At 37.3% G+C, this 15,243-nt stretch overlaps 1 protein-coding gene across 1 annotated transcript in view; it reads left to right on the forward strand.

The window, feature by feature from the left end:
- The window catches only part of LOC112923068 (uncharacterized), a 59,361-nt gene that overhangs the window by 7,466 nt on the left and 36,652 nt on the right, over window positions 1-15,243 (forward strand). The window contains 3 exon segments of the mRNA XM_026002777.2: window positions 637-763; window positions 1,101-1,235; window positions 5,532-5,668. Of these exon segments, the coding sequence (XP_025858562.2) occupies window positions 637-763; window positions 1,101-1,235; window positions 5,532-5,668 (399 nt within the window).

Genomic DNA, 15,243 nt, shown 5'->3' on the forward strand with positions numbered 1-15,243 from the left:
AGTTCTGGAGGCTAGAAGTCCCAAGATCAGGGTGCCACCATGGTTGGGATCTGCTGAGACCTTCTGCCAGGTTGCAGACTTCTTTTTGTGTCCTCACGTGGCTCTCTTTGCTTAATCCCACTCATGGAGACTACCCACATGCACTCATCAAATTCTAATTACTTCCCACAGGCCCTGCCTCCTAATGCCATCACATTGGAGGGTAGGTTTTCAACATATGAATTTTAGTGATACACATTCAGTCCATAACACGGACATTTCTTTTTTCTGTTTTTTTTTTAAAGATTTTATTTACTTGTTCATGAGAGACACAGACAGAGAGAGAGGCAGAGACACAGGCAGAGGGAGAAGAGGCTCCATGCAGGGAGCCTGACGTGGGACTCGATCCCGGGTCTCCAGGATCAGGCCCTGGACTGAAGGCAGCGCTAAACCGCTGAGCCACCTGGGCTACCCAGGGACATTTCTTAATATGATTTTTGACTCTCAAAAAATGCAGAATTGGGTAAATAATTAGTATCTTATATAACATCATGATCAACACTGAACGGTTGAGGAAAGAGTAAATCATTATTATCTTGTCCAAATTACCCATTAATATGGATAATGGTAGACTGAATAGGAATATTGTGATTTCAGGGATCGGTAACATTCAAAGATGTGACTATGGCCTTTACCCAGAAGGAATGGGAACAACTAGATCCTGCTCAGAGGAGCCTGTATAAGGATGTGATGCTGGAGAACTACAGCAATCTTGCCTCAATGGGTAAGGACAATTCTATAATAATGCAAAATGTGTCCACTGTGATACCTTCTCTCTGAAGTTTTTTTTATAAGTTTGGCCTTGGTTATTATGAATCAAGGAGTTTTAGCCCCTTTGGGTATGTTATTTGTGCCCGTCTCCAAAATGAAGGATCTACTTAGATGGGATACGTGGGCAGCAACATTGTGAAATTTCGGAAGCCATGTATTCTTTTTTTTTTTTTTTTTTTTAAGAATCCATATATTCTTTATTTTCTCAAGGCTCTGAAGTCCAAGTATTAGGGCTTGATTTCTGGGATGTTTGTTTTCCTGACACTCAGTTTCCCATTTCTCATGATCAGGGTATCAAGCTCCCAAACCAGACATGATCTCCAAGTTGGAAAAAGGAGAAGAGCCATGGTTGGGGAAGGGCAAAAGACTTCAACAAAGTGGTCCTGGTGAAATAGCAAGATCCAAGCAAATAGGAACCAATGGAAGTAAGTTTCTAGTTTTTCTGTGGTAACTTTGGATTTAATGAATAATTTTAATATCTTAAAGATCCCAGACCCCTTTTTCCTAACCAAGAGTAGCAGTTGAAAAATATCAGAATCTCCTGGGGGAAGAGGAGTTCAAACTACAAAGATTCTCTAGCCTTAGAGATTTGAATCTCTCTTCTGTCTAGGAACCTCGTCATGTGTGAGGTTTTCATATTAGGTGCATTATAGTTCGAAGTCAACGTTACTTCATGGGAGTTTGCTTATACACTTGTATCAGTTAGCTTCCACTAAGTTATGTTCTATTAAGGAATGACCCCTAAATCTTAGTGGCTTCCAGCGAGAAAGATTTGTTTCTTGCTCGTGCTGTAGCCCTATTCCATATTATCCTTTGGACCTACACTGAAAAACCAAACCCTATTTGGCAAATTCTGGTCTCATGGCAGAAGGAAAGAAGAATGAGTAGAACCACTTGATTCTTAAAAATCACTGATTGGAAGTGGTAGATATCTCTTTCTGCTCACATTTTATTGGTTAATTGGTTAGAGCAGATCACTTAGCTACTCCTAAGTTCAAAGGGTAGGAATGTATAATCCTTCCACAGTGAGGATTAAAGTGGCCATGCATTGGGTCTGGGAGGTACAATCTTTCCATAAAGGAATGGTAATACTGTCTGCCACACCACTCATATTATGGTAGGAAAAAAGGTGAAAACCGGAGCTCTGAAGCTTTGGTTCGGCCCTTCAGATGCCTAACTGACCCTTTCTTACAATTGTCTGTCCTCATCCATGCTCTCCATCACTCAGCTTCCAGAAGGAGCAGTGACCCCTCTTGTCTGTCCTCAGAATCCCATTACTGCTTACCTTATTTAAACCAGTGCTGTTTTTTATCTTTTTTTCCCCCCTAATATTTACTCTTTTTTTCTCCCTTCATCTATTAAACTCTGGGACTCCATGGTATCATATTTCTCTCCTTATATGTTCAAACCTTCTTAGATCCATCTTCTTTCCAAATTTCTTGGCATGATGCTCCCCTGCCTTCAGTTACTTTCCAATTTCCACCTTTTTGTGAAATGTTCTAAACCTGTTGCCTATAGTGCATCATTATTTCCATTAACACCCTAACCTATGCAGTCAAATCCCACAGAATTCATACCTATATGTAAATTTCTGGCTTTAAAATAACCACTGCTCACCTTCCAGTGCATATTTTAATAGTTTTGGTCAGCATGAAATTCTTGCCTACCTGGCTTGAATTATACCACTTGAATCTGGTCTTCTCTTCTAAGTGCTTCTTTATATTTATTTCACCAGATTCTCTTCCTTCTCACTTTGCTGAAGTGTCCCTAAGGTTTTGTCTTCTACTATCTGTTCTTATTTTTTTCCTACTGTATTTCCCTCAAAAGAATCAAGCTATTTATTCTATACTGGTAACTTTTATTAAGGTAAATTTATCTTGTTAAGATAAATCTCCAATTTCTTCACATTCCTCTCGTATTTTACCTGCTTATAGGAAAGCTCAATCTCAGAGTGTCAGAAATGGAAATCTTTGTCTTTCTTTCTAAATTAGAGCTTCCTTTCACCTTCCCTATTTTTATCAGGGTCTACTTTGATTTTAGGCATGTCTACTATGGAGTTCCTGTGAATCTCTGCTCTTTGCCTTCTCTTTTACTGTCCTCTCTTTAGTTCCTGGTTTGTTTTCTTCAGTTCTCACAGACATCAACCAAATCAGGTTTATATTATCTCATACCTAAATTGCTCTAATTCTTAGGCTGATTTGTTGAATCTATCTTTTGTTTTTTACAACTCATCTTAGATGTTGCCACCAAACATTATAATATTCAATTATTATTTATATCACTATTGTCTCCCAAATAAAAGAATGTTTATCATATATTTTTAATATATTTAATACTACTATATCTATACTTACAGAAATTGATCTTTTACTCCACAGGAACAATTTAATCTCTTAAGAGTCCTCAATGAAAGGCATAGTATTTCCTGGCTTATACTGAAATGCCATAACTCTTTTGTATTTGATCCCAGTTTTCACTTTATCCATGTAATGTTCCTTTATGACCAAGGCAACTGTTCAATTTCTATCTCTTTCTTTCTTAGAGATTCACATCTGCTTTTCTCTTTGAGTCTGTTTAATTCCTACCCTAAAGCTTTTTCTTTTTTTTTTTTTAAGATTTTATTTATTTATTTCTGAGAATACACAGAGAGGAGAGAGAGAAGCAGAGACACAGGCAGAGGGAGAAGCAGGCACCATGCAAGGAGCCTGACATGGGACTCGATCCCGGGTCTCTAGGATCAGGCCCTGGGCTGAAGGCGGCGCTAAACCGCTGGGCCACCCGGGCTGCCCCTTTTTCTGCTTTTCCCTGCACATAACTGGAAAAAGTCACCTCAAAATGGAAGTCTCAATTCTTAAGTTTTTGGATTTTTACATATTTGGTATTTACACTTGAATTTCAATTCTAGATTCTTAGGAGAGAGAATATTATTGGTCTATCTGGGACCCTATGTTTACCACTGTCCAGTCAATTGTTTTCAACCAGGGGTTTGATCATATGGTTCACACGTGGTTGCCTACATTTGTCGGCATGGGTGGAGGTCTCAGAGAAAGAAGACACACACTGGGAAGATATCTTAAAATATGTAATTGTGTAATGTGTGGAGGGAAGGATATGGGCAATCATTTAAGTCTGGGAATAAGCTTAAAATTTATACTTGGTAATTAGAGTAATCTGGCAGAAACAAAAGTATGCTCCATAGCAAACTGTTGGAAAATAAGCCAGCCGCGTGTGTATGTTGTAAATCCAAATGGTGTAAAGTCTGTTTACTTATCTCATTACTATCATGGTACTACTTTTATCATGGTTAAAGCATTGGGGAACTCAGAGAAACTGTAGGGTTCTTATTTTGTTTTTGAGGGTTTTTGTTTAGTATAGCAGTGTCATTATTATATTGGTCATTGGTGGTAGCAGTGTAATACCCTTTCCTGCTTATTCCCTTAGTTATCAATAAGCTGCTCGGTATTTCTTGGTGGACTTACCTTATTTTCTCTATTTGCTCTTTGGAGTGCAATAACAAATAACAACAATAACTTGAACTAGCCTAAGTAAATAGAGAAATTTATTTTATCATTTAAAAAAAATTTTTTTTAAGATTTTACTTATTTATTCATGAGAGACACAGACAGAGAGGCAGAGACACAGGCAGAGGGAGAAGCAGGCTCCATGCAGGAAGCCTGATGTGGGACTCGATCCCAGGTCTCCAGGACCATGACCTGAGCCGAAGGCTGGCGCCTAACCGTTGAGCCACCTAGGCGTCCCAACGAATTTATTTTAATGACATAAGTTTATCTCTTGTAACCTAAAGGCAGATACTTCAGCCAGACCCTACCAGGGACTAGAACTAGGAACCTGAAAGCCATCAGAGATTGGAGTTATGTAAATGGTCTTTTTGAGGACATGTCATCTTATATCTCTGCTTCCCTGTAGTTATATGTTTCATTCTTTGTACTGATGAACCTCTGTTTACACAGCGAAGATATGACTTTACTATTTCTTTTTTAAAAAAGGTTATTTATTCATTAGAGACACACATAGAGGCAGAGATATAGAGGGAGAAGCAGGCTTCTCACAGGAAGCCTGATGTGGGACTCGATCCCCAGACTGGGATCATGCCCCAAGCTGAAAGCAGACACTCAACTTCTGAGCCACCCAGGCATCCCTGACTTTACTATTTCTTGTCTGATATCATTGTAAAATCCAGTGGGGACTAACTAGAGTCTAAATTTTTAGGAGGAAGGCTCTTACTGGACACCTTGGCTTGAGCCAGATGTATCTCCAACTGTGACCATGGAGAGCTGAATGGATATAGTGCAGGCTATGGAGCCAAGTGCTGTGGATGGATTGACTATTATCAGAGCTGGGAAGCTTGGGATGAGGAGAAACTTCAAAAAATATCAACTACAGTCACAAGCTCTTTTAATTTCATCTATTACCTAGTCACTCCTTATGTTTATTTCATCTTCTACCCAGGTTGCAAGGTCATATTTATAAACAGGCTAAGTTTTGTATAATTACTATTATCAGTTAACTTTTCTTATTTTTACTGTATCACTTTCCCCTCAAGCCCAAGAGGGGACATTTGCACTTAATATTTCACTCACTTTGGGATACTAGGCTTAATACAGATTCAGTCCCACAATAGGGCATTTCTTTTATAATTTGTATTCCAAAATATGAGAGGACAAAGATTCACAAGGATGCCATATTGAATTACATTTTAGATGGCGTCCAGCAAGATAATGACCAGCTAGCAAACCACCAGGAATCTCAAAACAAACTCCTTATGGAAGTTGCATTCAAGAAGAAAAGTCTGACTAAGAAGAATGGCCACGAATGTAGTTCACTGGGGGAAAAAAATGTGAGTACAAAACATGTTCCTTCAAAAAAAAAGCTTAAAGATTCACATGGAAAGAGTCTAAAACAAAATTCAGACTTACCTGGTCATATAAGAAACTATGCAAAAAAGAAACCTAGCGTAGCTAAAGAGCACAAGAAATCATTCAGCCATAGCTTACCTGATACAAAGAAAGACAAAAATCAAACTGGAAAGAAACAAAAATTATCCAACCGTAGCTTATCTAATAAGCGTGACAAAACTCAAACTGGCAAGAAACATGAGAAATTAGCTCATCCTAGCTCATCCCATACTAAACGGGACAAAATTCAAACTGGAGAGAAACACGAGAAATCGTCCAGCCATAGCTCATCTCCTACTAAATGTGATAAAACTCAGACTAAAGCAAAACCCTATGAATGTAATCAATGTGGGAAGGTTCTTAGCCATAAACAAGGACTCATTGACCATCAGAGAATTCATACTGGGGAGAAACCATATGAATGTAATGAATGTGGAATAGCCTTTAGTCAAAAGTCACATCTCGTTGTACATCAGAGAACTCACACTGGAGAAAAACCATATGAATGTATTCAGTGTGGCAAAGCCCACAGTCATAAACACGCCCTCACTGACCATCTGAGAGTTCACACTGGGGAAAAGCCCTACAAATGTACTGAATGTGGGAAAACTTTTAGACACAGCTCAAACCTTATTCAACATGTGAGATCTCATACAGGTGAGAAGCCCTATGAATGTAAGGAATGTGGAAAATCCTTTAGGTATAACTCATCTCTTACTGAACATGTGAGAACTCATACGGGTGAAATACCATATGAATGTAATGAGTGTGGAAAGGCTTTTAAGTATAGCTCATCTCTTACTAAACATATGAGAATTCATACAGGGGAGAAACCTTTTGAATGTAATGAATGTGGGAAAGCTTTCAGCAAGAAGTCACACCTTATTATACATCAAAGAACTCATACTAAGGAGAAGCCCTATAAATGTAATGATTGTGGAAAAGCATTTGGACATAGCTCATCTCTTACTTACCATATGAGAACTCATACAGGTGAAAGTCCTTTTGAGTGTAATCAATGTGGGAAAGCCTTCAAACAAATTGAAGGCCTTACTCAACATCAGAGGGTTCATACTGGGGAGAAACCCTATGAATGTAATGAATGTGGGAAAGCTTTTAGCCAAAAGTCACACCTCATTGTACATCAGAGAACTCATACTGGGGAGAAGCCTTTTGAATGTAATGAATGTGGAAAGGCTTTCAATGTGAAGTCACAACTTGTTATACATCAGAGATCCCACACGGGAGAGAAACCCTATGAATGTAATGAATGTGGAAAATCTTTCAAACAAAATGCATCCCTTACCAAACATGTGAAAACTCATTCAGAAGAAAAATCGCATGAGTGAAATTAATGTGGTAAATCTTTTAACTCAAGTAAAGGTTTTATTTAAACTTAGAAGTATCCTGAATCTTTTTTTTTTTTTTAAGATTTATTTATTCATGAGAGACACAGAGAGAGAGAGAGAGGCAGAGACACAGGCAGAGGGAGAAGTAGGCTCCATGCAGGGAGCCTGATGTGGGATTTGATTCCAGGCCTCCAGGATCATGCCCTGGGTTGAAGGCATTGCTAAACTGCTAAGCCACCTGGGCTGCCTGAAGTATCCTGAATCTTAAGGATGGTAGAAAATCTTTAATAAGAAGTCACACCTAGTTACACATGAGAGAATTTAAAAATGAATCTTATGTAGAAGCAATGGATGGAGAGTTTAAACTTGATACCAACCTTTTATAGAAAATACTGTTTTAAAAATACTCAATTATTAATTGTATATTCAGACCAAAACATTTAAGAATCATCAATAAGCTACATATGCAGACATATGCTGACAATTCCTGAGTTGCTTGAATGTGTACTTAAATACCATACATGAGAATTGAATTTCCAAATCTGTTAATTTCCATGTATAAGTGTGTCTGGCCACTGGTGTGAGTCTCATCTTTGATATTATCACCTAGCTCTTTCTTAATGTCTTTGTAGGCATCTACATCAGCTGCAAACTTTCTAAAAGTTATTTATGTAAGACATATTAACACAAAATTAAGAGAAAATGTAAGAAAGCTGAGGATACACAGGTGCTAGTAGAGACATCATTCCCTAAGTGAACAAAATTGTTAAGTGAAATAAGCAGGTTGTTGAACTCTGTGTATAGGTATAGTATGTTCCTACTTATGTACAAAAGGTTGTGTGTTTACCTGTTTCTGTGTGTGTGTGTGTGTGTGTGTGTGTGTGTATGAATGTGGAAAGGCTTCATATATATATATATGTATATGAATGTGGAAAGGCTTTATATATATTTGTATGTGAATAGACTTGGTTCGAAAAAATACAGAAGAAACTTTATAGTGGTTGTCATGAGCACAGGAGTACCAGAATGGGGGCTGGGATGGAAGGGAGACCTCCTTTTTATTGTATACTGTTTGAATTTTTAAATAACGTACATGTATTATTTTCACAATGTATTATTTTCACAATTAAAATCTTTTTTAATATGCACACATCAGCACTGATTAAAATTTTCACTGAGCTCGCTCCATGGTGTTGTGTGATGAAGTAAAAGTATGCCAATTATGAAGGGTAATGAGTCTGAAGATATGGTATTAAATGATACAAAGACTTTTCCTGTAAAACACATATCTTTTTATTAAAATAATGAATTGCAACTATAATTTAGCACCCTATTTCTTCTATATGCCATATTTTTAAAAGACTGAAGATAAATTGTGATTGCAGGTGAATGAAAGTGATTTTCTGAACAGTCACTTCATTTTATCACAAATTCAGAACACTTATATACAAACATCTCAATCTGGGATTTCAAATCTATTGCAACGAAAGCCACTACTTACTGTTCTTGCTCAATAGCAGACATTGTTATGGATTATTGCTCTCTTTCTGAGTGAACCTAGACTTGGCCTCAGAGTTACTCTTAAGCATGCATTCCAGAAGGTACTGTGAATCAATTTGGGTTTGCACATGAGACCTATTTTCCACTATATACCTATTTATTATCATTATTATTATTAAAATTTATTTATTATTATTTTTAAATATTTTATTTATTTATTCATGAGAGAGAGACACACACACACAGAGGCAGAGACCCAGGCAGAGGGAGAAGCAGGCTCCATACAGAGAGCCCAATGCGGGACTTGATCAAGGGACTCCAGGATCATGCCCTGGTCCAAAGGCAGGTGCTAAACTGCTGAGCCACCCAGGGATCCCCTAAAATTTATATTTTTAAATATAAACCTTATATATATTAATAATATTATATTATTATTGTTAAGATTTTATTTATTTATTTGACAGAGGGAGAGAGAGAGCGCACAAGCAGGGGGAGTGGCAGGGAGAGGGAAAAGCAGAGAGCCCAATGTGGGGCTCAATCTCAGGACCCTGGGGTCATGACCTGAGCTGAACCAGACTGAAAATGCAGTCTGAAAGCCATTTTCCATCAGTAACTTTTAACCTGACCTGCCCTCAGCTGAATGATGTTTAACTGACTGAGTCATTCAGTGCCCCATTATTATTTTTTAATCATAAATCATAGACAAAAATATAACTGAATTATTTTAAATTGTTACACTAAAAACAGTGATATAAGGACAAAAATGATTTTGTAATATAAGGTAATAATATTTGGCATATATGTCACCTTTTACATTTTCACAGCACCTTCACTAAATTACCTCATCTGTTCTTCAGAATCAACATATGGGTCAATAAGCAAGATTTTCTAGTGGTTAATTCTGCTCAATAAATATTTCACCTGAATATGAGTCCAGCATAATGATAGATCCTCAACAAATATGTGATTAAGTGCCATCTTTGCAAATATTTCCCATTCAAGTTCCTGCCTTTCTGATTTCCTCATTTCAGAGAATTAATAGATATAAATATTGAGAATGAAACTGTGTGTGCCTGTGTGTGTGCACATGTGCATTGAAAAAATCAACTTGGATGTTATAACCTCATTTCCAAGTAACTTATTTAATCTCAGGAAAGGAAAATGCAGTCTGAAAGCCATTTTCCATCAGTAACTTTTAACCAGGTGGAAGTCTGGTACTATCCACAGCTATGGAAAATCTGTACTTTTTACAAGGATAAAACAGTTGCATGTTATGGCTATGTTAAATTTCCCACACCTCTTGGATAGTCAGAAATATAGGTATGCCTGAGCAGTAGAAATGAATGCTGAAAGCCATCCTATGGAGTAAGAAAGGAGTTAAAAGTTAGCATTAATAAATGAGGAAATGATGTCTAAAAGATTATTGGAGGAGAACGATACAAGAAAATAGACATACAGAGGTGAGTCTAAATCAATGATAGCAGGTATCAAAATTGTCCACAGGGTTTGTTAAAACAAGACTTTAGAAATGGGCCCCACCCGTTGAGTTTCTGATTCAGGAGGTCGGGACAGGGGTCTGAGATTTTGCATTTTTAATAACTTACCAGAAGATGCTGATACTGCTGGTCTGGGGACCACGCTTTGAGAAACATTGATTTAAATCATTGTTGAAGTAAATTTTAGAAGTATTTAAAAATGTTTCTGAGATATCTCTTTAATATAAAGGTCATATTTATATACACAAATACATGTGTTGGAAAATGCATAATATCACCATCATTATGTGGACTGTGATTCTTTCATGATTGTCAGTTCAAGAGTAAACTTGATGTTTTTCTAAATAATTTTTCTATTTTCCTGAATTAATTTTATTTTGTTGTAATGAGTTTTCATTACTGGACAAAATCACACACACACACACACACACACACACACACACACAATGACCTGAAGGTACTGGAGAGTGAATAAAGGTATATTATGGGAAAGAGGTGAAACTTGGAAAAGGGAATGTGGGAGGGTAGATCACAGCTTTTAGCCTGAGGACATGCTGAAGTTGGTATCGCAGAGGGGGGTAATTTGATAGAAAAAGATTCAGTTTTTTTGAGATGATAAAACCACAGGACTGAGTTCAGGGTAGTCACAGCTACTTGGAAAGTGAGAGGAGAATCCCAGAAAAGAGAGACTCAAAGAGGGGACAATCTAAATTCTTAATAAACTCTGCCCAAATCTCTGACTAACCCCTGGACCGCATATTTGGCACAGACTCCTAATGCTTCAATTAAAGACAAGAGAACTGAGCTTTTATTTGTGCCACTGCCCCACAGACTCAGTTTTAAGTTTGAGCTCAACCATGCTAATTCCTTGATAAAAATATTAATACTCTTCAGAGAAGTATACCAGAATCCAAACTCTCACAACTTATCATTCATATATCTAGGGTATAAGAAAAACTTACTTGACAGTCAAAGAATTAAGAAATTGTGACCCGATTTCAAGAAAAGAGACAACCAGCCCAGAAGTTGGAATGAGCATATGAGGATATTAATATGATTATTATAATGGTGCTTAATGATATAAAGATATGCTCACAGTGAATAAAGATTTTTTTTTAAAATTAAAGAAATAGAAACTATGAAGGAAAACTAGAAGACAATTCTGGAACTTAAAAAAAAATACAATGATTCCTGAAATTTAAAATTCATTGGATAAGCTTACCAGCAGAATGAAAATGGGGAAAGAGTCATTGAATTTGAAATCACTCAGTAGAAATGATTCAAAGTGAGGGGAATATGACTGAAAAGGTAGGAAGAAAACCTCAGTCACCTGTGGGACAGTAACAAAATGTTTTGAATATGTGTAGCTAAAGTTCCAAAAGGAGAACAAGGAAAGAATGGGATACACAAAATATTTGAAGATACAATGGCTGAAATCTTCCCCAAGTTGGTAAATGATATAGATGTACTGATTTGAGAATCTCAGTGAACTCTAAGCAGGTTAAGTGTGAAGAAAACCATGATTAGGTACATCCTAGACAAGCTGCTAGAACCTAAAGATAAAAATATAACCTGGAAAGCCAGGGGGGAAAACAACACATTATATGTGATGGAAACAATTCTAATGATTGGTGACTTACCACCGGGAGGCCAGTATACAGTAGGTCAGTATCCTTAAAGTGATGTGTAAAAACAAAACACAAACTCTTCAATATTGAAATCTATATCCAGCAAAAGTATCCTTCAAAAATGAAGGTGAATTAATGGCATCTCAAATAAAAGAAGTAAGAGAACTGTAATATTTTTCAGGTTGAAAGAAAATGATACCAAATGGAAACTCAGTTGTTTAGGAAGCACTGAAGAGTGTTAGAAATAGTAAATATATAAGTGAATATAAGACTATTTTAACTTCTTCATTTCTTTAAAATATTAGGATTATTTAAAAAAAACTTTCTTATGTGGATTGTAAGGTGTTTAGATGCAATACATGTATCAATGGTAGCATAAAGAATGGGGGCAGACCTATAATGTAGAAAAGTTTCTAATTGTGTGTGATTTGATACAATATCAACTTCAAGTAGACCATGAAATTCAGGAATGATAGACCGATCCCTAGAGAAACCACTGAAGAGTAAATCAAAGAGGTATAGCCAAAAACATAACATAAATTACGAACCTCTAAAAAGTATCTTAAAATTCATAAAGAAAATAGGAAGGGAGATACAGAAGAAGAAGATCAGAGGAGACAATACAAATAATAAGATGGTGGACCTAAATCGAATCTTAGCAATAATTACTTCAAAAGTTAGTGGACTAAACTTTCCAATGAAAAGGCAGAGATTTTCATAATGGGATATAAAAGCAAGACCCAATTTTATGCTCTGTACAAGACCTAGACTTTAAAAAGACCCAGATAAGTTAAAATTAAATGGATTGAAATGTCATATAAATAGTAAGCATACAAAGGCATGAATGGCTATATTAATAGCAGACAGACTTCTTAACAAAAGTATTAACAGAGATAAAGAAGGCCAATTTAAGAAGATTAAAGGATTAATTCCTCAGGAAGACCTAATGTTTATGAACAGTTATGCACCAGAAACAGAGCTTCAAAGTACAAGTAGAAATCAAAAGAACTAAAGAGAGATAGCAATAATTTCAGAATCATAATTGGAAATTTCCCCATCCTTCTCTACGCAGCTCATAGAACAGCTAGACAGAAAAATTAGTAAAGATAGGGACTCCTGGGAGGCTCAGTCAGCTGAGCATCCAACTCTTGATTTCAGCACAGGTCATAGTCTTGGGGTCATGAGAAGCCCCACCTAGGTCTCTGTGCTCAGTGGGAGTCCGCTTGGGATTCTTTCCCTCTGCTCCTCCCCCACCTCAGGCACATATTCTCTAAATAAATTAATTAATTAAATATTTTTAAAAAAGAAAAGTTAGTAAAGATACACTATCTGAAGAACATTATAAGAAGCCTTGACCTAATCAGAGGTCAAAAAATATGCTAGACCACAAAGCCAGTCTCAGTACATTTAAAAGAACTGAAATCATGCAGCGTATGTTCTCTGATGACAAAATTGTGGTTGGGTTCTCTGGAGGCAGATAATGAGAGCTGGATGGATCAGATGATAATTAAAAACCAATACCTAGGTGAAGAAGGAGGAAAAGCAAGATTGGACAAAGGAAGAAGTTTACATAATTGCTGGCCCAATGAAGCCTCTGCCAACCTGGTGAAGAGCTCTGGAGTTTTTCCCACTCACTCTATTGGGCCTTTATACCCTGACTGTGCTCATTCACCAGATACAGACTACCCTATGAAGGACATGAACTTGGGTGTGACAGCTTTTTATAAGTGAGGCCTACTTTCAAGTAGCTGACAGCTAGAAGTGGTCTTATTGTACCCCTCACAGCCAAGCAGCAAGTCCTTCCTTGAAGAAGAATCTGGATACGCAACTCTATGTCTATCATAATACATCCCTGGCTCTGTTCATATACATAGTACTTCCTCCAAAGTACCTGAATCCCTTTTTGCCTGGGAAGACATCAGAAGAGAGGTAGATTAGTGGGATAAACTACAGCTCCTGCTGCTATAATCGTCCCAGGGTCATAACAGATAATTCATCATCTCACTTCTCCACTATCCATTCTCAGCTACCTCTGCTGACATAAGACACTGGCCATTATGCCCTTCTCAGATCTGAGTACATTTATGGTCACAACTGGGCAAGGGGTATCACTCGGTTCTATGTTTTCTTCCCTGCCCACATTGTGTGATAGCAGGCACTTTCTACTGACATCAGAGTTATTCACTTCTTCTAAGATAGTGATACCTCCTCTTGCCTGCTGGTTCCTGAACACAAAGAGCTCAGAGTATTTAGACATCAACCTGAAGTTCCTGTAGGGGATGCTGATGTAGCAGTGGTGGTTGCCATGTGCTTGCTCATATCTGCTGCTCCTGAATGTACCACTTGTATCTGAAAATGGATATTTTCTAAACCCACTTAATTCATGATTTGATAGTTTTGACAGGTTCTACCTCATAATGGGTAGTTCTGGTGGAAAAGTCACTTTTGTCTCACTTTTGTCACTTAGTGTCCCATAGTCGTGCATTCTGTCTTTACCAGGATACGACAGCTTGCCGGGAGATGTTTTACAAAAGTTTCTAATCCTCCACTGCAGATGGCCTGGTCTTGGTCCAAATTTCCAGGAGCCTATGTTGTTCTACTGGGGCTTGACACAAACTCCACATGGCCTCCGTTCTTGCCACCGATACCACCAATATTAAGGGTTAAATAAACATCAGCTGAATATGTAATGTGAGGGTCTATTTCTGGACTCTGTTCCATTTATCTATGTATCTATCTTGATGCCAATATCACATTAAATTGATTCCAGTAACTTTATACTAAGTTTTGAAGTCAGGTAAAGATAGTAAGCCCTCCTGCTTTGTTTTTCTTTCTTTCTTTCTTTCTTTCTTTCTTTCTTTCTTTCTTTCTTTCTTTCTTTCTTTCTTTCTTCTCTCTCTCTTTCCTTCCTTCCTTCCTTCTTTTTTTTTTTAAGATTTTACTTTTTCATGAGAAAGAGAGAGAGAGGGAGAGAGGGAGAGAGAGAGAGAGAGAGAGAGAGGCAGAGACACAGGCAGAGGGAGAACAGGCTCCATGCAGGCAGCCCGACATGGGACTTGATCTCAGGACTCCAGGATCACGCCCTGGGCCGAAGGCAGAGCTAAACTGCTGAGCCACTCGGGCTGCCCTGTTTTTCTTTTTAAAAGTTGTTTTGGCACATAGTAAATTTCAAGAGTATTGCCAAATTGTCTGCCTCCCATCTACATGTATGTGTGAATAATTCCAGATTTGATTTCTTTATATGGACTATTATCAATGTTAAAAATGTTAACAATATGGAAAAGTTCGTTGTTTAATTTACATATCTTTAATTATTATTGAGGTACTTGTCCTTTTTTCTATTGAATTTTTTATTCATGTCTTCATAATTGTCTGAAGACATGTGGTTTCTTAGGAAACAATTCCGTCTTTGACCTGCTTAAATTCTCTTGTATGTTACAAATACCAGCTTATAATCTGAATCCTCATCTTTCTCTCCTTTAATGTACAAGCTTCTTGAAAACTGGTATTACTTTGGTGTTTCTACTTCCCCAGTTCATGTTTA

Source organism: Vulpes vulpes, chromosome 12, assembly GCF_048418805.1.
Source record: "Vulpes vulpes isolate BD-2025 chromosome 12, VulVul3, whole genome shotgun sequence".
Classification (NCBI taxonomy): domain Eukaryota; kingdom Metazoa; phylum Chordata; class Mammalia; order Carnivora; family Canidae; genus Vulpes; species Vulpes vulpes.